The 23,687-nt window shown below is 41.5% G+C and overlaps 1 protein-coding gene across 11 annotated transcripts in view; it reads left to right on the forward strand.

Annotated features, from left to right (window-relative positions):
• arvcfb (ARVCF delta catenin family member b) overlaps positions 1-23,687 on the forward strand; it is a 198,551-nt gene that overhangs the window by 170,196 nt on the left and 4,668 nt on the right. For 7 of the 11 annotated variants that reach the window (XM_035658049.1, XM_035658045.1, XM_035658046.1 and 4 more), the window contains 8 exons: positions 11,773-11,900; positions 13,523-13,673; positions 14,138-14,330; positions 15,450-15,561; positions 15,994-16,081; positions 17,483-17,536; positions 19,600-19,694; positions 21,305-21,417. In XM_035658049.1, coding sequence (XP_035513942.1) covers positions 11,773-11,900; positions 13,523-13,673; positions 14,138-14,330; positions 15,450-15,561; positions 15,994-16,081; positions 17,483-17,536; positions 19,600-19,694; positions 21,305-21,406 — 923 coding nt within the window. In that variant the 3' untranslated portion in view covers positions 21,407-21,417. The remainder of the gene's footprint in view (positions 1-11,772; positions 11,901-13,522; positions 13,674-14,137; positions 14,331-15,449; positions 15,562-15,993; positions 16,082-17,482; positions 17,537-19,599; positions 19,695-21,304; positions 21,418-23,687) is intronic. The other 4 variants (XM_035658048.1, XM_035658050.1, XM_035658051.1 and 1 more) reach the window with 3 other exon arrangements.

Genomic DNA, 23,687 nt, shown 5'->3' on the forward strand with positions numbered 1-23,687 from the left:
ACACACACACACACAAACTCATTTACGCACATAATTGCTCTGTCAAACTCTGACCATGAGGGTGGTATTATGTGGCTATTAGGGGTGGTATTGTTTGTCAGGGTGAGAATATTACCTGGGAAAATTTACCACAGCATCAGCTACGAGTGTGTGCTTGTGCTTGTGTATGTGTGTGTGTGGGGGGAGAAAAACATAGACTGTCATCCTCCAAGGCGAGAGTTAATCCAGAGTATCCATCACACTTCAGCGTGCCATTTCACTAAGAGGGGGCTGGCGAGGCTGCAGGGAGCGTTAAATGAGAGATGGGTGCTGACACCGACCCAGACACAGGAAATCCCTCCACCGTCAAACACCATCACAGCCATCATCACGCATTCCAGATGCAGACTCTAGCCGGAGACAGAGGGTGCACTTGTTCATGGGCTACTGGTTGGGCGTTGGAGCACCAGCTAGGTGGAGGTCAGGATGTTTTAATTGGCCTGAATTAAAAAAGAAATACAGCCAATAGTAAAACCAGAAACCATGTACATTTCCTCATATTTTATTGAAGTGCATAGCCTGTATATCAGCAACTCCTCACCTCAATTTGTCACATAAAGGCATGGATGATTGGCTCTAAAAGTACTCACCATCTGCTGGTGCTAGAAAAAGAACCCAATCAAACCCCCCCAAAAAAACAGACATTAATGCAGCTCTAGTCTGTGTATGTGTGCGTTTAAGCCTTATTCCTTTCCATGATTTGGCCCAGGCTCCGATCAGCCCACCCAACCCAGCTTCGGTGTAAGGCCTCTATCTTCAGCCCTCGTTCCAGTCATTGCCATATCTCTATTAACCCCCCACACACACACAGACACATACACACACACACAAGCAGTCCATGGGATTATCTAGGCTTATTCCCGAAGGCTGGACACCCAACCTCCAAGCCCCTATCCCAAACTGCAGAGTACATCATTTAGCTTGTGCTGCAGTGCATCACTTTTTCTTCTGGTAGATTGTAGATGGCTTTTTTTTTCTTCGTTTACCTCTTATTACTGTCTTGTTGCCCTGACATGATCCATCTCTGTGGACTATTTACCAGACAGCTGTCCCATCCACCATACAACATTCATAGCTCAAATATACTCAGTCACCATTTCCTCTATCTCTCTATCCCCCCTTAACCTCTTTACTCCTTCTACCCTTTCCTCCCCCTCACCCATCTACATTATTCCTTTCTTCCTCTGTCACTCATATTTTCTCCTTCTTCCTCTTCATTCTCCTTCCCTCTCACAGCCTTACTTTATCCTCTCTTTTCTCTTTTGCCTCTGTACTCTAATTCCTACCAACCCCACCCCCATCTATCGCCCTATCACCTCTCTATTTCTCATTCTCCCTGTCCTCCCCTTCCTTCTCCTCCTCCTCTCCCCTCCTCTGCTGCTGCAGTATTTCCCAGTGAAATCCCTGTCAGATGTAGGTAGATGTAGCGTGTTGGGAATCGACTGTACGTTGGAATTTGTGGTGAAAGCACAACACCGCCCTGACAACTTAAGCTTGTTTTTCATCCTTTGCAGGCTCAGGTGAGCGACTAAAACTGCCAAACAGGAAATAGGAAACATTGCCGCCCCACCCCCCTCCACAGCTTTTCTCTGTGCCCCCCCCCTCTCTTTTTTTATCTTTATCTTTCTCTCTCTCTCTCTCTCTCTCTCTCTCTCTATCTATCTATTTTTCCCCCTCTGTCTCTTGCTCTCTGGCAGGCTCGTGCTGTTGCCTGAGTTTCTAGTTTCGTTTGTGTCTGGATGAAGACGTGACTTGCCTGGGTAAAGACAGCAGGCACTCAAGGTGATGCTGAAACATACTCCACTCTTACAAACACTCACTCACACACAGACACACACACACACAAAGTCATACACACTAATACGCTCAAAAGCAGATACACATGTCTCCCCACTCGGAAGCACTTGAGTGTCTGAGGGAGCTGTTGCTGCTAAACACAAACTTACACACAGCACAAGCGGGGCTCTGCCACTAATTGCAGCCCTCAGGCTAGCATTTTGGCCAGTTGCTGTGGAATTATGGGAATTGTAGGTGAGGTTGAGAAAGGTCTCCATTTAAAGCTGCTTTGGTTGCCAATTTGGCTTGCTAGTCACTGTCTTTAAGACATGGCCTCCAAAGGAAGTGCATCACCTAAAGTTGCTGCGTTATGTGAAATGCAGATCCAAAAGCAGTTGGTTCCTTTTCCTCGTTTTGCTGTTGCCCGTCTCACATGAGCATCAAATGAACAGATTTGTTAGTGCCAATGGAGAGGAGTTTCCATAGCAACCCTAGTACTACCATCATGTACCCTTTCATCTCTACATATCGTCTACATCAATAGGAAGAGCAGTTTTGGCACGTCTGCTGTATTCTGCGTTTGTGGTGGAGATACGGGAGGTTGCAAGAGAGACAGACTGAGAGAAACAAAGACAAAGATGGTCGGAGAAGGCGAGAAAAAGGAAAGAAGAAAGAGATAAACAGGGAGAGAAAATGTTCTCAGCACAGTAGCAGGCTCCTCTGTATCTGTTTTCCATCTGCAACCAACTTAATAGCATAGTCCTATATCTGCATAGTCCTATATCTGCAATGTGTCTGTTTGTGTGTGGGCAGTATGTAGGATTAGTAGTCAGTCAGTCTGGCAGCTTCAGCTTCATGGCTAAGTGTGTAAACTGTACGCCAATATAAGACAGGGAAAGATTGACATGTTTATGACTCGCTCAAACTCAAGATGGCTGCAGAAAATTAGACTGAATTACAGCAAACTCCCCCTTTCTGTCTTGCATGTTTACTTTACTTTTTTCTGTCTCCCTCTCTGTTTTTCAAGGAGTTGGTTACATTCTGTTTAAATGTGGGTGTGAAAAGATTTTCATCGCTGATAAAAATGCAAGTTCACCAAAGCTGAGCAATCTCCGACTTGCATCTGACGGCCGGCTGACATACGATGACCCGTTCAGATAGACCGCAAATACTGGTTTGACCCGGGTCAATGTGTCTGTCGGAATCTGGTATTTTTGTGCTTTTGTTCGATATTGGAGATTTCAACTTAGTGGGCGTTCCGACTGAAATAAGCCCTGTGTTAAAACAATGGAGAGGGCTGCGTGGTGCTGCTTCAGGTGAGAAAGTCCAGTATGAGTAACAGATCTGTGAATTTAAAGGCTTACCAGACTCAAAAACATGGCACAGTGATACAATACTCAGACACAGGATTTTACAACTCGGAAGAGTTATCACAGCAGCAATAACTTTATCTTTGTTATCTCATCAATGGCGAGGTAAACGATAGAAATACAGCGTTCACATCATAAAGTAATCCACCAGTAATGTGTGCTTGCATGTATGTGACTGGCCACCACAGCACCATGGCAGATGACGTCACATTGCGTCAAAAGCTGAACCTGGTTGTGAAGCCTTACTTTGATTGACTCATATTGGAAACACCTAAAAAAAGAAAGAGAAACATCTAAGTATAAAAAGTAATATTACCTAACCAACACATAGTTTGCTAACGAAAACCTTACGTATAATGTTAGTCAACAATTGCTAAGTAGCTATTACTGATTGCATGAGTGAGTTGGGTGAGAGCTAAAAAAATACTGTAGATGGTCAATATAATAACTCTTTATTTGTTAAATTAGTGTTGAATTACTTTCAACAGCAAAGTTCAGCTGACATGAGGCATGTTTGTTTGCATTCTATGTATTATTTGGCTTCCAGAAAAACTAAATAATACTTTGAAAACTTTGGAGTTAAGATAACTCCCACATGTGACATGTGACCACAGCATAGCAATGATAATGATGATGAGAGGCTGTCCTAATTGTGAAAAAAATACCAGGATAGGATATGCACTTATCCTGGTAATGTATACTTATATGCTATACTTGTATATCTCCTCCTTTAACAGACTCTATGTCTGTAATGTTTGGTTACAGTGCTGTTTTCAAGTGCTGTCACATTGTGACAATTATCTGATTGTAATTCAGATTTGAGTGCACACGACTGGCCCTATAAAGTGGTAAATACAACTTTGAAAATGGAATTTACGTCTTTACCCTGAGTCCATTTTGTCATTATTTCCAACTAAAAGCTCCTGGATCCATGACATGCAGCTTTTATCTGTGCCAAACATGGAAGTAGCAGCACTTGGTTACAGCGTAAAGCAGAGGGAGAACAAGTGCCCTGTGCACAAACAAGCAATCTCTACTACATGACAACTACGTCTAAACATTCTGCAATATTACCTTTGAAAGCCATTTGTTGAATAGTGGCAAATTGTTATGAAAGGCTTTTTCCTACTCTTGAAAAGTGACATATCTTGTCAATATGTTTTTCATCCGAAGGGAAATAATATCTCCACCTGACAGAGATTCTAATATAAACACCCTCACCTCAGGCCCTGAAACACTATTACATTAGCACGAGGAACATTGGAAACAAACAACCAGAGCATTACCACTGTTGATCCACAGAGAGGCCGGATAGCTGCAAGGCACATTCTTGAGTAAGCCACAGAAAACCTAATACAACGGTGGCTCAAGAGTGAGAGACCCACTGGCTTGTGTTTCTGTCTAAAGTTCAGGGGTTGAAGCGGGAGAGATGGAGCATTTCCGATGGATTTTAAAGGAGTGCTTGGACGTTTCAGATAATTTGGTGTCAGTTTGTCAGTGTTTTTTTGCTACCGGTGTTGATGTGTTCTCTCTGGACTAAAAGCCCACAGCAGGACTTTGCTGGCCTATCAGCACAGGAAAGAGGAAGTACTCCCCTGTCACTGCAGAAGCAGCTTGCTGAAAAGGGTCCTGTTGTGCTAAATGGTAGAAAACGAGCTTTCATGGATCAGACTTTTGGTAGTGCTGGAGCAGGACCCCTGTTGTGAAATGGCTAAGATGGGGGGTGCAGAGAGGTCTGTGCTGTATGTTTGCCTTGTGCCTTCAGCGACATCTCTCCCTCTCTGTACACTCTGACTCTCTCCCCAACTCACCCTCCCTTCCCTTTAACCATCCCCATCACACCAGGACATCTTTGTGGCCCAAAGCTGATGGGTAGCTGTCCAAGAGATGGGCCAGTTGCCACATTCTGCTTCTCTTTGTCAACATCCAGCAAACTAAGGCCAAACCACCGTGTGGGTATGCTAATGTGTGGTGCCCTGGGGCTGCCCATAGAGATGCCAATCTGCGGCAGGGGCCAACCGGGTACGAGAAAAGAAAATGAAGCTTTGACTCCTGGACCCTGTCAGTCTGAAGGGGTGACTGGGGGGTGAACGGCCTTTGCAGCCTGGCAGTGCACTCTGTTTTGGCTCCGCTTGGCTCCAAGTCTGTCGGGAGGGCTGTGGAGAGAAAGGGAATGTGAGACTCCATCACATGGTCTCCCTCCGGTTGAGGATGAGGACACTTGCATGTTTTAAATCGACTAAAACAGACAGGGGTCAAATTGTATTTGCAAAAGAATGTTTGTCTTCAGTCTGACCTGCATGGAGTAGTAGCTTTTCTCAGAGGTTCACCACAACAGAAAGGACACCAGAAAGCAATGGAAAGAGAAGTTGAAGTGTATTTTCTTGTGATTTATACGCAACACTGAAATACGTCTCGTGTCTGGGCAAGACATTCACACCTGACATTTAGATGCATCTCAAGAATGCAAATGGAAAATGAAAATGTCTCATCCCCCTGTCAATACTTAATGCATGTCAACACCTCTAGTTATACTTAAACTTATACTTAAGATCAATTGTACCCATCCCCAAGGACACTGCCACCCATTCTTAACATATGTTACTTAACTACCTAAACTGATTTATTTGCATGTATTCCTCGACTGAAACCATTCAGTAACATTTATGTATATGTTTCCCCAAAAGAAAGAAATGTGACACTGCAGTAGCAATAAAAAGGGTCACATCTTGATCATTTTGTTGTCATTTTATTGACAATTTGGCAAATAAACCCTCCATTTACTGTATGTCCTTCTTACATGTACATTAGAAACATAATTTGGCCTAATGAGCTACTCCATAGCTGGTTTGGCTGTATTTCCAGGTGGTTTATATGCCTTATGGCCTGTCCAATTATAATTATCTATCATGCATTGGAATTCTGACACTGCCTGTAAACTCCATCCATGTGGTGCTCTTTCAAGCAGTGTATAAAAAAAGCATTATTTGCAGCACTATATGACTCTAGGCAGAACTGTTGAAGGCTTTTCTCATGCCCCTGGGAACCCTGCCAATTTACTTGTTTTGTTTACGTGGCTCCACCGTTCACCTTTTTGGTTTTTAATGAACCCGAAAGAGTCACCATTATTATAACAGTGCCATACTACTTTTAATGATGTGCTGTTTTAGCCATTGCCCCATTGTGACTCTTCATTAGCGCTATAGCACTCTACTATATGGCAGCATGTACTTATATAAAGACAGTCTTACATAAAAAGGGGGCTGGCGGGGTTAAATGTGCACGAGTTACAGATGTGGAATGAGACTGGAGACTCGAGGACTTGAGATGTCCCCACTGGAATGGCCTCATTTATTTATGCATGTGTTTCATAGAGGGAGAATGTGACCCTGTGGTCAGCACTGCTCTGTAAGTATTTTTCCTCTCTTTTCCTTACTCTGTCGTCAGTGTCGCTGTCTTTCTGTGACACTTACCTGAACAGACTGAATAATGAGAGTGACAGCCAATAGCTCCTTCTCCTGCCGCACTGGAGACGGTACATTACCAGAATTTCAATTAACCAGAAGTCAGGAGTGCAAAGAGCAGGCTGTGTGTTATTACAATATTCCTATGAACGTAGAATCACTACGAGAGAGCAAAAACCTGATACAGAGAAATAACTGAGCATGACAGATAGGAAGGATTTAAAAAAATATTCTGCTGTTTGTTTTTGATTTTTTTCCATCTGCCTCTCTCTTTATCGTCCTCCATCTCTGTCCAGTCTTTCACAGCGCTCTAAAACTCCCCCATGAGTTGTAGAAAGTGATACGCCATCATGTCCCCCTGATTCGATGGAAGTGCTGTGTGCTGGAAATGGAGCAGTAAATAAATGGAGATAGTACAGCGCTTGTGTAGAAGGAGGAAGAGACGTGTTGTAGGCAGACTGGATCGATGAACATCACTTTTTGACATGCCCAGCCGAGGGCTTGGGATGTTTGTGGATTTGTGTGTGTGTGTACGGCAGTGTTTACAGAGGTGTGTATCCAGTTCTGTACAAATGCAGCCAACTGTCCTGGAGGAAGGCAGATGGCTGAGAGAATTGAGTTAGTGAGGTGTTCGTCTGAGTTTGTGAGTCTGAGAGAAGAGTCTTCATTATGTTCACATGCGTGTATGAGTGTGTATGTCCCTTCCTCACCCATCAGTTAATCCATTATCATTTACCGGCCTGTCACACCGCTACACCTTGGCTTTAATTGCAGCCAATAGTGAAGCTACTTGAACCAAATGAATGCTTTAGCTCTGCACTGAGCACTCAATCACTTCAACTTAACTTTGTTTCTAACCCAGTTTTCACACACTGCAGCGCCACAAAGCCCCTTCTCTTCAGTTCCCGGGCACTAATTGAGCTTCGCCTCAATTGCTGGAGTTGTCAGTGTCGTCTTCTGCTTTGAAAAGTAACCTGCTGCTCCTCCCCTCTCACCTCATTTAGTGATGAGCGCAGATCTCCCGAGCATTTTGTGCACGCGTTACAGACTGTGCACATTTGTATTTGTGTGTGTGTGTGAAGAAGGGAGAGGAGAGGAGGAGAGAGAGAGAACACGGCTGGAGTATAATGCGTGTGTTTTGTCCTTCAGCAGGGTTATGAAGCAGAGCTCAGCAGGAGTCCTGTAAGGGGGCCACGGTTGTGTGTTATTTTCTGCCACGCCGACACGCAAGCGGGGGAAATAGACACGCTGGGATCAGCTCCTTGGGGGTTTGCACTAACGTTAGTTAAACTATAATGTATTCATTTACAGATCTTCTGCTATTTTTGTATCGTTGGCTCGGTGTATGTGTGTGTTTGTGTGTTAGGTGGTTGGAGGTCATTGGCTGCTTTGTCTAGATGTGCAGTGGTGGAACATAAGGTATTCGTCATTTAGAGGTAATCTTGCACTTTTTACTACACTGCCTTTATCAACTAAAGTTACTGTGCAGATAAATATTGCTCATACACAACATATACATTATGAGCAATTGTTATAGGTTATACTGCACAAAATTGTGTAAGATGAATAGAATAAGCTACACTTAAATCAATTGAAACATTAAAATTCTGCTTACGTCAATATTAACGTATATATTACAGTAATATTTGGAATATTTATATAGTTCTTATTATGCAGGGGTCATTTTACTTGCAACCAGTTTTTGATACTTTAAACGCTTGACAATAGAACATTTTGTGGTGGCTACTTTAGAGAATGATTAACTTTAAAGTTTACAGTTTACAAATCCAGCAGATACAGAGCAACATTAGCATTCATTTGGAGACTTCTTTATGTCCACCTGATGAATGTAAGTCCAATAATAACAGCAACTCCTAAGGGATATATTTGGCCCTTAAGCTGTTAACTAGTTGCTATCTTTGTCTGTCTATTGTTTGGTGCCATGCAGGTGCACACAGTCGGTTTATCGGAGCTTTTTTATTGAAAACATCTGCCAGCTATTACTGGAAACAACACTAATGAGAGCGGTGAGAGTGAACCAAAACAGTGAAGTTACAGACCGGAAAACCAAAACAATGAGCTGAAAGAAGCTAAAATAAAGCTAAAAGCTCCGTAAAGTTGAGGGGAACTGCAAAGTGGGGTGATAATTCACAAGTGGGGAGTTTGTCAGTACGAGCGACCCCTTTCACATAAGAAAGAAAGAAGAAACTATAATCATTATTTTCATAAAAACAATGGATTAAATGACTACATATATTATATGTATGGATTAAATGGATTAAATGACTACATATATTATATGTAGTCATTTAATCCATTGTTTTTATGAAAAACAGAGGATACTCAGTGTTCTGTGCTAACTAAAAAAGAAGTGTACTTGCATACGCTCCGCACTACACCACTGGATACATCCATATTTAAGTAATCTCATCATGTTTGCAGTCTGTCACAAACTATAGGGCTTTGGGTTGCCCTGAGCAGAGCCTAGGTCACATCACAGTGACAACTCATCTCCCCCTCTGAATTGTAATTCTGCCTAACAAACTGACAACTAGCAGGCCAAAAGGCTAGCAGGAGATGACTGATGACAACAACAACAACACTACAGTATACGGCTGCCAACAGAGCTCGACTGGGCTAGTGCTATTAGAAGAGACCTAAGGCACTTGGTGCTGACATTAAGCCCCTGCTAAGGACGCAGAGTGAAAGCTCTGGCAGAGATATTCTCTGGCTCAACAGCGAGAAATTCCGCTAAGGATAAAGGAATTAGTTTACAGGCCCAGTGAATTTCCCTCCACTCTCATCCTCCTTTGTTGAGCAGTACATATCTGTTTTTTGTCCTGAGTCCTTCATTTGTAAAACACCAATTTCATAAGTGGCATCAGTTGGTTGCCAAACCAAGACCACAGGAATTACAAGACGGATGTGGATTTGCACATTATATTACAAAAATGCTGTTATAAGAGGCACAGTCTTAGAGTGCGGGTGAACTTGGCAACAAAGGTTCAACATGGCTGGCATTTTGTGCAGAGAGAATCTGCCTCAGAGATGAAGTGTCTGTCAACAGGACTGCCTGCAAGATGGTCTCCAGTTTGCTGAGTGTGCACCCAGTAGGGCCAGAAATATGACGAGCATGCAGAATGTTGCTGAGTGTCTGGTTTGCAGACTCTCCTCTCTTGCGTAACCCCGAGAAAACCTATTGATGCGATCCATGCTTTAGCACGTGTTTACAACCAAGGTCTTGTGCATGACAACTCCTGCTTCTGCTGCTTCTTTGAAAGTAAGTTCAAGATTCTCAAGCAGCACCTACAGTAACATCCTCCCAGCCTGCCAGTTCCTCCCACACACATTCTGGAGCAGGCCTGGCAAGATCTTGGTGAGGGGAAATGCCTCAGGGATGAAAACCCTGCTTTTTGAGTGTTAACAACTATGTAGCTGTGTCTGAATCTGGCAATCTCAGAGCGCGCCCAGGCTTCCGCTCTCTGCAAATTATGGGTGTGAGATGTGGATTTAGACGCACAAATGTCAGTTTGTTGGTTTCCATTGTACCTCACAAGCACACAAATGACACTCTTCCCTCTGTGACTGTTTTCTTTTCTTCTACTGAAAAAAGTAAGTCAATAAAAAAAGAAGACGTTACCTTAAGATGCCCTCTAAAGGCTTTTGATTCATACTTTTATACTTGGACTCAAATCCCACTCATATTACAAAAAGATTCTCTTTTTCTACATCTCAAAAAATGTACTGAGGGCCTTGTCAGCCCTTGCGCATCAATCAAATAGGGTTACCATATATCCCTGCCCACATAATACAGGGGTTTTCAAATAGAACCTTGGAAATACTGGCCTCAGAAGACATGGGAAGAAACAGTGTGTTATATTTCCTTTAATTTGAGCCTGGAGGGATAGAAGGATTTGAAATTGCTTGTGTGTGTATTGTATTGGATAGGAAGGAAGCTGCTGGTGAAATGGTATTTCTGTTAAAGAAGATTTTAGCCACCAGTTTCAAAGCATCAGCTAACTTGTGATCCGGACTTCAGAAGTCTGTTAAAGCCTCAGTGACTAATAGCAGAATGAGCCCCCCGTTGAAGCACTGTGGCTTTCTTTTCATACCTTTCTCTAAAGACATTAACTTTCTACTTTTGCCACAGATAAATGGACTGTCACCGTGACAACAAAACATGGATTTTACATCAATTTTGAAGCTGAGTGCTTCATTGTTGCATTTTTTACAAGACTACTTCTTAAAATTGATGTAAAATAAAAAAAACTGAACTTGTATGTAGGCACCACAATATAAATCAAAATAGTAACGAATTGTTTTGCACAAGCCATCACAATACGTCTTCCCTTACTCTAGTGTGATGTATCCCACCATAAAAAATGTATGACTCCCTCCAGAGATGCGAACAGCTCAAAATGACCTTGACAGGAAAAACCATCCTCACTCTAAAATCGCTACCTTTTTAATTGAATTGTTTTGTGTCTTGTTGAATTCTTGTAAAGCACTTAGTGACAAACCTGTTTGTGCGAAATAGGAAAAACCCCGGATGAATAAATTTGATTTGATGTGATTCGACGCCTCTGTCTCTCCCTGTGCCTGCACTGTCTAATAGCTGATAATGTAATTACGTTTCCATCAGAGGGAGGCCTAATGATTGACTGTGGTGGAATGTGTTATGTGCTAGTGAGATAAACCTCCCTCTCGAACACTCTGGGTTTGGTCAGGGCTGTCGGATCAATAATTTCTCCTTCTTGTTCTCCTCATTTATAATACTGAAGTATATTCAATCATAATGCTTTAGTATTACTAAGAGGAAAGATAGGCTCTGTTCCAGCATTCCTTAATAAAGGTGTTGCAGGCGATTGTGAAAGCAGCTGGACAGCTTGGACTTTCATGTGTGCTGTTGAATTGTTACCAAAGTTTTCCACTGTTACCAGAGGTATTGTGCGTTATGGTAAACCCTAGCTTCTTCCCTGTTTCCCCTTGCCAAAGAAATTTCCCTATGGTCTGAGATCAACCTCAGCACTGTACTGCCGGTACCTTCACACAGACTAATTGGCCTGCCTGTCTTGCCAGAGAGTCTAACCAGTGTGTGTGTGTTTCTCTGTATTTCCCTGCAGGCTTTGAGCTGCTGTATCAGCCGGAAGTAGTGAGGCTCTACCTGTCTCTGCTGACGGAGAGCCAGAACTACAACACCCTGGAGGCCGCTGCTGGAGCCCTGCAAAACCTCAGCGCTGGACAGTGGACCGTGAGTCCAGGGTTGGGGAGGGTACAACACGCACACACTGTGCTCTGTCTGCCTTTTTTTTACTTCTATATTGCTTTGTTGCAACTTCTGTCCTCATCATTGACCTTCCAGTAGCAAATATCTTGGATAGGAGTAACAATACACACTGATGGGCTTAAAAGGAAACAAGACCTGCCTCCAGAGGTGCTTAGATTTACTTTAACAACATGCAATGTCTGCAAATCGTATACCAACTGTGTAAACTGAAATAAATCTTTAGACACAATTAAACCAGGCCGCAGGTAGTTCAGACACAGTCTTTTCATTGATAGTTCTTTCTTTGTCTTTCTGAACCTTCCCTCTTATTGGGATTACACCACTAGATAAGAGTTATATAACTAATGTACACCAAACTTTCATCTCTGTTGTCTCTGATGATGGATGATGTTAGAACCTCTACAGACAGGACCAGACATTTATTCCAATTAGAGCGTCTGTGGAGCTGCTGAGAGGCTGTCTGGCTTGCAGGCAGCAGTGAATTATCAACAGGGACGGCTAGTTGTCAGATGCCAGTTTCTGCGCAGCACCCCGGGCAAGAGCGGTCACTTATGTTTTTCAGCAGTCTGGCTGTATTCAGCCCAAAGCAGCATTATTACGGCAGCGCTTCTCTTAACACCCATGTGTCAGACTGTAAACACATCCGTCAGTCCCCTGAATTCATCAGCAGCTCAGAGCCTTTCTACCTCGATTGAACTACACCTGAACTCTTTGGATTTTATTAGTTTCATGAGTTAACATCCAACCCTGAGTCTCACACTTTGTGTTAATAATTCAGTAGTAATGATTTTCAGCTAAGGTTAACATTTTGAGGAGATATCCTCCTTTACCTTTGGCATGTTTTTTTCATGTTGAAGCTGATAAGAATGCTCAGGAACCTGTGGAGCAGCTAACCCATCACGATGTCACATTTGGTGGCTGGGCTAAGCATGTCCCTGCTCCTATGAGAGGATATCAGACCTTTTTCTTGAAATCCTCCTCCTTCTGTGCTACTGCTTAGCTCTGTTCCACTGAATTGACCTGCTTTTAAAGGCTTACTATTGCCACCTGGTGGCTATGCTGTGCCTTCTGAAGTGTCTTCTGCTTAATTACATCTCTTGGGGTACAAGTGCTTAGAAGAGGAGCCCTTTTATGTCAAACTTAATGTTTCATGTTACAAAAAAATGAGAAGTAAAATCTACTGATGTTTGAATTAAGACAAATTATATCACATGTCCATTCAGTGCCCCACTGTGTAATGTTGTGATTAGTCAAACCCAAGGAGCAGTGCTGAGCTGCCTTGCAGTTAGTGAGTGAATGATGTGTGTGTATGGGTTGTGTGTTGAAAGCATTTATCAGAAATGTCCTCCCCTCTCTCAACTGGTGTCACAGATGTGACCTGGACTCCTTCAGTGGAGCTTTCCCAGTGGTCAAAAGTAAAGCTGTGTGCTAATCTTGGGCAGCTCCCTGGTGGGAATCTGTATGAATGAATGAATAAATGTCAAACATGATGCTGCTGACAGTGTGTGTTCACTCAGCCTACCCTAGAGGTTAAAGGTTGTAATGTGAAAAAAGCAGTCATGCGGTGTCGTCTGTCTGCCCTCCAGTGGTCCAACTACATCCGAGCCACCGTGCGCAAGGAGAAAGGTCTTCCCATCCTGGTGGAGCTGCTGCGCTCCGACTCTGACAAGGTTGTCCGAGCCGTGGCCATCGCCCTGCGCAACCTGTCCATCGACCGCCGCAACAAGGACCTTATTGGTACAAAAGCTTAGCAAAACAACACAAATAGAATTTATGGATTTTATCAGAATATAATTAAATGCTGCATATGTAGCACTGAAAGAGTTACTGATGCTGTAATTATTCCCCCTGTCCATCACGAGCTTTGAAGAGATTTCTTCAAAGAATTCTGTTGTAAGAAATGGGACAAATTATACAGTCCTCGGACTACTGAAGCGCCATATTAGCTTCAGCTAAACTTTACAATGTATTCTTTACATGAAAGAAGGACTGTAAAAACAACTGATAAGAAATCTTGAAGTGTAACATTAACTGTTTCTAAAGCAATTTTATTGAATCAAGTCAAGATAAGTAGAAGAAACATTTTCAATAATATACCAAGCAGCCAATTTTTTGTTTGAATTTGATGACATGACATATTAAATCTTATTATTACAGCCCTATCACCTTGTTAACCTTTAAAAAAATCATTCACCTTACAGGAAGCTATGCCATGCGGGACTTGGTAAGCAACCTGCCAAGCGGCCAGCAGCGGCCAGCCAAAAACCTGGAGGAGGACACGGTGGTCGCCATCCTCAACACCATCCACGAGATTGTCACTGACAGCTCTGAAAACGCTCGCTCTCTCATCCAGGCCCAGGCCATTGAGAAACTGGTCGCCATCAACAGGACCAGGTAAGACTTTATATACACGTCACATATTGCACCATGAACTGTCACTTTGCATGTGAAGTAACTATTTCTCATTGAGTCATCAAAACCAGCAGCCTGTCTTATTTGGAATGATTTATGGTTGAAGGTCGAAATTTGCAGAGGACTTTATATAGTTATTATGCTACTTTTTATACAACACTGGCAGGGCTATTGCCAAGCTGCCTGATGAATACTTAGTTTTCTTGTGTTTTTTTATCATCAGTCTCATACTGTAGGTCAAAAAGATTGTACTGCAGACAGACCAAACACAACCCATATCTATGTAAACCATGCCTGAAGTGTGGGTATACCATAGAGACATTATACATGTAATAATTACAGTATGACCTTGAATGCAATTTGCATCATGAACCGTTCTATTAGTATTCATGGAGGATAATGTAATGTGTCTCTAATGGCCCAAGCTTGGCTACCACAATACTATACTCTAACGAGCCCGAGCCCACACACTCCACCAACCACCACACATTCATTAACAGGCTTTTAGATCTGCAGGGCATTGTTATAGGATTGCTTCTAAAGTTGCTGCATGTAAGTTAGTAGTCGTATCTTTAATGCTGGAGTTCTCCTAATAGATATTAATATAGATATTCAACAGGTGTCTTTATATTACCACAATGTTAACCATTTCAAAATGAAGTTCGTCTGCGCCACACTTTTAATTTAAGATCAAGAGCACTTTTCAAAGGCTCGTCCTTGTGTGGTGAAGTATTGATCACACGGAGAGTCCCGCTAACTAGCATGAATATACATAGTTCATTCACAGACCAAATAGCTGTGTTTCCTCTCAGCCTCATGAGATTGGCTTTCTTTGAAGTGAGCCCCCACCCACATGTAATTAATACTGGTGGCTCAGAGGTAGCTAATGAAAGGAAATGTGCACTCATCTGGCTATGAATTAAAAACTAGACCCTGGAGCCACTCAGGGGACTCAACGTCTTTGAATAAAGAGATTGATTGCCGCAGCGTCTTGCTAGCCTACCCGGTCGTCACTGTTTGGGAAGTTTGATGAGGTTTCTGACTTTAATTGCTGTAGTTATTTCTTCATGTATTTCCTCCTTTTTTCGTGCCCCCTTTCAGCCAATCAGCTCGCGAAACGAAGGCGGCGTCCCACGTGCTGCAGACCGTCTGGAGTTATAAGGAGCTGAGAAACGCTTTGACCAAGGATGGCTGGAACAAGAGCCATTTCCAGGTACAGAACTGTAATCTTGGGGAAGTTATCTTTCACACAATCTGAATCATTTAATGTTTATGTAATATCATGTTAAAAATATATTATTTAAACATTTAGAGATACAAAATTTATAGAAGAACAAAAAGTATTAATAGCATCGTTAGCCACTGTAAAAATAATTCGAGCTTAGAGCAATAAATTCAGAGTGTGTGTGAACCATATTATTATTATTATGCATTTAAAACATAGAGGCATAACTAACCGACACACAAAGTCTTTATATCCTGTTGCTAATCACAGTTGATGTTACATGTCAACTTCGAATATTAATCAACCTGTATAAAGAGTCATTCTCTTTTCAATCCTAACCTGCCACTGAGAGAGAAAATGAATTCCCTGTTTGAGGTGCATGATGTGTTCACATGTGGCTTGCTCTGCTTCTTCTCTCAGCCTACGGTGACAACCACCCCTAAAGCAACCAAGAATGGCAAGCCAGGCTACGACGACACCACCCTACCCCTGATGGAAAAGAACCAAGGTCAGTTAAAATGTGTGTGTGTTTGTGACTATTGCTGTTTTCGCCTGTTTAGAGGACCAAGGGGGTGGGATAAGGTAGAGAAGATCCCAGGGGTTCTCAGCAAAATCACAATTAAATGTCACCTTTATTTAATTCACAAGAGTCTGAAGACCGCATGGGGTCCAGTGTGCAATTTATAGGATAAGGCAGGTGTTATTCTATATTTTTGTTATAGGTCAATAAAAACCACGAAAAGAACAAAACAGGCTTTCAGCCCTGGTTCCTAGTGAAAATGTAAATCTTTAAAAACAGGTCATGAACATTCATTCACCATTTGAAATAGAGATTCAGAGATTTCCTAAAATAGTTGGTTATTGTATTTTTTGGCAAATGTTCCTTAGCATGAAGTAAATAGTGCATATTTGGGGGACTATTTTCAGTCATGGATACACAATTGGTGCTCTGTTGAGTTTTTTCAGCAGCAGGACAATGTACTATACTGGATTGACTCAAATTAAGTAGTAAACGTATGTGTTTTTAATGACCTCTGTTTATTGAAAATAAGTACAAAGAAAAATAAAAAATACCACCAGATTTGTCCTTTAACAAGTCCTATGTAAGACAGTTCAGTTAATGCAAATACAAGTCAGGGGATCCCGCTTGTATAGTCCTCAAAGCAGGTTCAAACTAAATACTAACAGAACCTTGAAAACAGTGTGTGATCCTGTGTGTCCACTTTGCTAAGGTCATGTCTGTTTTTTCTCATGGCTATAATGAGGCGCTGTGCTTGCCACATTACTACTCTCATCCTCTGTGTGGTAAAGCTGTGGTGTGTTATATGTTGCAAATAAAGAACATAGAATGGGAGATGGAGCTTTGAGCAGCATACCACTGCTGTTGAACCAAAACCTTCAGCCCTCCAAAAGTTAATTTTGACAAAGTATAAGAAATGTCCCTATTTTAGATGCTGAACTCTTTTTTTTAATCGTGGGTTTTAAATTGACGTAATAGGGTCAGAGATAATGAAAATTCCCCCACCCTTAAATACTTGTGTATAGCTGTATGAGTAAAACTGGGATAGAGGTTTTGTATAACAGCAGCAGTATACATATGTGGGGGGTGGCGGGGGACTTGTGCAGTACATTGGCCCAACAACAAACATCTCTTTGACAGAGGAGTCAATAGCGAAGCAGCACTTTAATGTCCTGATTTTTGGCCTTGTGCCTCATTTTTTTGTTTTGTTTTGTTTTTTTGCATCCATACATGCACATGAATCGCGGCGCTCATGCCTTCCCACTCTCAGTTTGCATTATTCAATCACTGGCCGAGAACCATTACCCTGAAAAGCAGCAGCGTTTTGGCTCAATGACTCAGTTTGTGTGTGCGCCTTTTTTGTACAAATGGCATATGAATGCTTTTCAGGCACCAGGAAATGTGGCAGTGGTGATATGATACCTATGGATGAGCTGGGTCCAGGTAAGAGCCAGACTGCATGACCGTCCTTAGCCAAAGAAGAGCTAGCTCTCCTCTAATCTCCCTCCAGTGTCCAATAGTGTCTTCTCTGATTCGACTTGTCTTCCACTAGTTCTTTAGCCGTTGCCAGGATGTTATATTTAAACTGGAAAATCAAACCATTCAACACTAGGATCTCGGCATGATGGCTTTGGACCGAGCTTCAGACATAACGCTCTTTGATGCTGTATGCAAGACCCCTCTCTTAAAAGATGTTTGTACTAAACTGGGCCTTCATTAGGAGAGAAGGTGTGGGTGGTTCTTTACTTAATAAATACACTCTTAATATATGATAGTGCAGTTTTCATCTGCTGTGCTTCTTTCAAAGTAAATAATCCTGCTGTTGTTCAAAATATAGAAATATTACATACATATTATACAAATGTTCGTGAAATCAAGAATTGTGTGATTCTTGGGGGTGAAAGATAGAATAAGAGTTTTTTTAGAGGTACTTTTTTACCCTCTTACCCAAAGATATCCTCTTAGGGTATATCATGCTGGTTTTCCTCACATCCTCTGGGCACTTATTTTTAAAATGTCTAACAAACCCTCCTAGGAATTGTGCTGAAAGTTAAACTAGGACTAAAAACACTTCTACTACAAAGTAGGACATTCTAACATTGGCGCTTAACAAGGAGAGGGAATCCCAGGAGATAATCTGATGTCGCTTCAGAACATTCAGAGCTGTTAAGTAGCTATGGAACTAATGATGACGTATTGTAGTTTTCTGGCAGTTCCAGTATGAAATGCTAAACGGTGGTAAAATGCAAAATGCAGAAAATAGCAAAATTTTTTATGTGTAGACTTCATGTGCAAGTTATCAGTGCAAAAAGGTATTAATTGATAGCCTAAATCCCATGGTGATACCAATAAGCCATTTTACATACTACACTGTAAGTGAATACTGGAAGCTACTAGTGCAGTTTAAACAATAAATCTATATGCAATTTAAATGAGAGATTAGCTGTGTAACAAATCATGAACAGTTCTGTCCAATCACATTGTTTTACTGTGTTACATTTTGCATGTACTGTGCAGCACTGCACACTCAGCAATGATATTGCTACACTACACCTCCTGTTAACTTAATGTGACTTTACAGATAGGGATAAACTATACAGCATGATATCTTTTTAACTCTGCCATTGTCAATTGCCAATTTCTATGAACAAATAGATTAATGAATCACAGATAAATAACCCCACGATTTGGATGAATTCCCTTCACACTGAGTGGTGGAGAAATAAATGAATCTGTGAATGAATCGTTATCTGAGGAGCTGTACGAGTTGGATTTATTACTGCTGAACTTGTTGGTTGTAACAGACTCAAATTGTTGCTGTTGCAAAGATACATTTTCCCTGTGTCCTGAGGCTGAGAGGTCCGTAGTTTTTGCAGAGAAGACGTACTTTGTTTTGTATCTCACACGTCACTCAAAAAAAACCAACCAATATTTGCCACAATAATGTCAGTTCCATCAATAAATCTCTCATCTCCCATCTCATTGTCTCTAAAAGCCATATTTTGGCAACTCCTAACAAGTTAGGGAATCTCCAGAGCTCTCCTAAGTATTTGCTATGATAAGAGTCATTTTCAGGGTTAAGAATGTTGATAAAATGCTTGAACTCCTAATCCTGAGCGAAGGACCAAATACAGTTTTTTGTCACTCTGAGAAGTTTCCTTAGTCTGAGGTGTTTTTTAATACTGAGCCTGAGCTGAAATATGTGAGAGTGCACTATGGAGACAGGGTCAAATACCACTTGCAGATACTTCATCTAGTTTGTTTTAAACCTACTGTGGTGGTAAATAATGTGAGTGCCAGGAAGTTTAGACAAGTACAAGCTAAGAATGTGCTGTTTAGTCTACTTTTCTGTGTCCAACAACTTCCCGGCACTCTCAGAAGTGTTCCAGTGCAGAAAGCCTTTCACTCCACACAGGTTAAGTCAACACTATAAATGATCTGTCACTGTTTTTATTTAATCGAGGATAGCAAGGAATTAACTGACTTTTGTTCTCTGACCTCATTAGATGGTTACTCCACCATTGACCAGAGGGACAAGGACTGCAAATACAAGCCAACAGGCGACGGCTCAGTGGACCTGACAGAACGAGAGCCATTAAAGGTACAAGCAGGTCCTCCTCTGGTCCTGTGGGGGATCAGGGAATACAGGATGAAATAATGATGTCTCATTGAAATGTTATCAAATGTCCTCTCCCTCTGTGTCTCTCTCTTTCCCTCTCTCTAAATGTTTTCTGCGGTGGTCCTCATTAGAAGCTCTTAATCCTATTGATTCTTTAAAGAGGCTGGAAGTTGTCATTGTCTGTTGCCGCAACAGCTCAGTGCTGTGGACAGCCTCAGATCTGCCACTAGTTAATTGAGTGTAAGCTTTTGGCGTAATTAATCTGAGAGTGATTAAAAGAACCGCCAACAATTGCTCCTCGTGGAGAGGACCCTTGCCTTGGCAGTGAACAGACAGCCGCATTATCAAGTGGTCGCCGGCTGATTAGAAAGCCGTTTCACACTGCAACCAAAGTTTGTTTATTGCTGAGCTGATTGGCAATCCAGCCTCAAAGAGAAGGCACAGGATAATGGCCTCAGAGGATGTCTGACATGTGTCAGACAGTACTTTTTGTAGTTCATATTTCATCTACTTTAGTGCTAGATAGATGTTCCTTGTGGTGTTGTAAAACCTATGCAATCAAGAGTCCATTAAAGTCAGTTTAGTATAAAGTATGCTTCTCAATGCAGGTTAAAACTAACTCTTAAAAATCTTTCTGTGGTAAAGTCAGCAGAGCTAAGAGTCCAGTTAATAATCTGCAGTGACTATTTATCTGGATTACAATAAAGCATTAATTTGCCATTTGCAGGTAATTACTCGTGTTTTAAATTGGGTACATTTTTATTTCAATTCATACTGCAAAAAGTGTACAGTTCAGTATTTTAAAGTGAACCTATGTAACTGTTGTCCTTTAAGAGGGAATTCAAAGAGCTTCCTCTCTTTCTGCAACTTATGAAGACATGAAACCTGTATTTTTTATATTATTATTACTCGACATGTGAATATCAGGGAGATCCTCAGTTTTTACTCTTCAGGGCGTCCATTTGTAAAACCAACACCAAAACACAACTTTTTCATTTGTATAGTTTTTGGTATCACATGATGTCTTATAGCTGTTCAGAGGCTTTTACACCAAAACAAATGCACATTTTATCCAATTCAAAAATAAAAAATAAAGCAGCAATGTATGGCAGCTATGGGCTTCTTCAGTACACAACACTGACCTCAGGTTTCAGTAAATTTAGGATGATGTTTAGGTAAACTACTAAACCAGTTAGTTTTACTGTTACATCTTGAAAGGGCAGATACTGTAACCAGCCATAGACAGCACAGCAAACAGTTGTGTTTCTTCAGAGTTTACAGGCCTCGTAGCATTATTCCAAAGCTGTCTTCTAAGTCTGCCGCCTGTTCTTCCCAGAGGTGTTCTACCCGCTTTGAATGCAACTTGGCTGTTAAAACTGCTCTCTCCCTCTTTCAGTTGCATGGTTTGGTTTGCTGTGTTGTAATCACTCTGACTTCTTTCCAAGCTTTCCTTAAGACAGGGAACTAACATTGGCTTCTCTGATCCTGGATGCATGTGTGTGTGTGTGTGCGTGTGTGCGCGTGCAAGTGTATTTGTGAAATGTATTGACCTCTTTTTGTTTTGTTTTTAACCCGTCCTCCTGTGGCCACAGAATGACACAAATAGGAAACACTATATCAGGAGTAACAGGCCTGCGGTCAGTCTGGTGGACGCTTGTGATGTTAAACCCCAGCCTGTTGACTCCTGGGTCTAAATGCATGCATGGTAGGTCTGAAAAATATAAGCACAACAAAAATAACAACCTTCATCTTTTTGGTTGCATTATATCCTTTTCATCCCCTGTCTGTTCAACGTTTCCGCCTGTGTTCCTTTCACCCTCACACTGTAGTATCATGTAGACCTGCTGTCACCCTGCACCCAGAGCAGTCAGTTGGAGAGTCACAAAAAAATCTACATAATTCACTTTCAGCTCAGTTTTAAGGTTTAATTTTCTTTCTTTCTTTTTTTTTAATTTCTTAAATTTATACATTGTGTCTGAGTTACTCATATTTACAGAGGCTTTTATGTTGCACACACTTGCAGATGAGCTCCAAAAATTTTTAATACAAGATAAATTCCAAAAGAAGAAGAGATTTCTGATATACACTGAGAACCCTAACTAGGCACAGAAGGCCTGTCAAGCTTTAGATTTCTCCACGTGTTGATGCAGTTTGCATGAGGTTGTAGTTAGGGTGATTCTTGGTACTTAAAGGGTTTGTAGTGTTATGTCCTTTTTTCCAAAACCCGCAAGACTGCAAGAGCAAAGGTCTAAGGAAAGGTGTGTGTGTACCTGCTAATGAAGCTTCAATCATTAGCATGCCTGTCGAACTAATTTACTACCTACCGCAGTAACTGAGGGTCACTTCCAAAGCCAAGGAGCACATAATTAACTAACGAGTTTGTGAGATTAGTCTAAAAAGGCCCGGTGCACAACTTACATGTCAGAGTTAAGAGCTCCGTCCTGCTCTTTGTGACCTGTACTCCAGCCACAAACATATCGTTTGAAAATACTAACTAGTATGTAAGATGAGCAACCAATCAGGATTGTATTAGAATGAAATAACAATTCATTTTCCTGGTCATAATTGTAATACTACGAATAACTAGCTCTACAGAGATACAAAAATATTTTTTATTTCCATGTCTTCTACATCATCACCAATCAATAACTGGCTGAGGGTGCTCACTGTTTCCTGACACATTCAGCTTTAGTTTCAGCACAATTTTATTACTTGGCCCCCTTTCACAAGATTCTCATTAAAAAACGAGTCAGCTGCAACATCCAAATTGTACCTCTCAGGGTGATCAACGGTGTTGTAAAAGAGACCAACATGACTTTCCTGTCTGTAATACACATAGAAAGTAGACAGGCTTTGGTGTCTGTTTACAATTCAGCACAACCTGTCTGATTGAAATGTATGCCTAGCCTAACTCACTACTTCAACCGGCACCGTTTGCTGAAATTGGTGGCAAATGATGAAGGGGAATCATTCTTCTGCACTTCAGATGGATCCTCCAAGGACTGAGTTATCCTTTAATGAAAAGCAGTAGGGAGAAAGGAACACACACACACATACACACACAGAATCTCTTCTCTGTCTACATTCGTCGTACATACCATTTCTTTGGTCAAAGCAAGATGACTTCAGATAAATAATTCATGTAAGTTTATGAGTTGATGATGGAAGCCAAGACATATAATGTGCGCACACACAGATTTAAACATTTTTGACTCACACATAATATGTCCCAGGCAGAGATGCAATGGAGGGTGAGCTCACATAAATTCAGTTTACATATACTTGACGTCTGACGTGGTTGATCTGAATATTTTGGGTTAGAAAACACTGTATAAATGATTACTAAGTGGCTTCTTATGTAACTCAGATGATCATATTTCCATGAAAATTACAGAAAGAAATTCAGCCTCTCTTTGTGGTTGAGAGATTTCCTAAAATGTCTTTTTTAGAATAATCAAATGTATTTCAGCAGAAAGCTGTTATCAGTTTGAGTGAATAGAGCTACAATTACTAATGTATAATGAAGGCTTTCTGTTGAAACTGTTGGTTTTCTTTCATTAGAAATACTACCCCCCTGCATCCAGGAGGAGCTGAATTTCTTCTTTCTTTTAATTTTTTCATGCAGCTTGGCTGTTTGGCAACAGTTACACAAGTCACAAGGAAATACATCTAACGTAGTAATGCCCTTAAACCTGTACATATTTTATTTGCAGTGCATTAGTGACTGTTTGCCTGTTTTGACTGAATACCTAAACTGACTCACTATTTAATGTCCCACTACATGACTTTTGCGCAGCTGCAAGCTGATCTGGGTGAGCTTCAGTAGTTGTCACTACTCTGTCAGCAGCATTTATCTCCTCCTGCCTACTCCTCACCGCTGTTGTCCTCTCCTGTGCCAGAGGCCTCTTGTCAGACCTCACTGTCTTCCTCATCATCATCTTCTTATCTCAGTCATCTTTGTCAGTGGCCATCCAC

The sequence above is a fragment of the Morone saxatilis genome, unplaced genomic scaffold, assembly GCF_004916995.1.
Source record: "Morone saxatilis isolate NCDOM2014 unplaced genomic scaffold, NCSU_SB_2.0 Contig16, whole genome shotgun sequence".
Taxonomy (NCBI): domain Eukaryota; kingdom Metazoa; phylum Chordata; class Actinopteri; family Moronidae; genus Morone; species Morone saxatilis.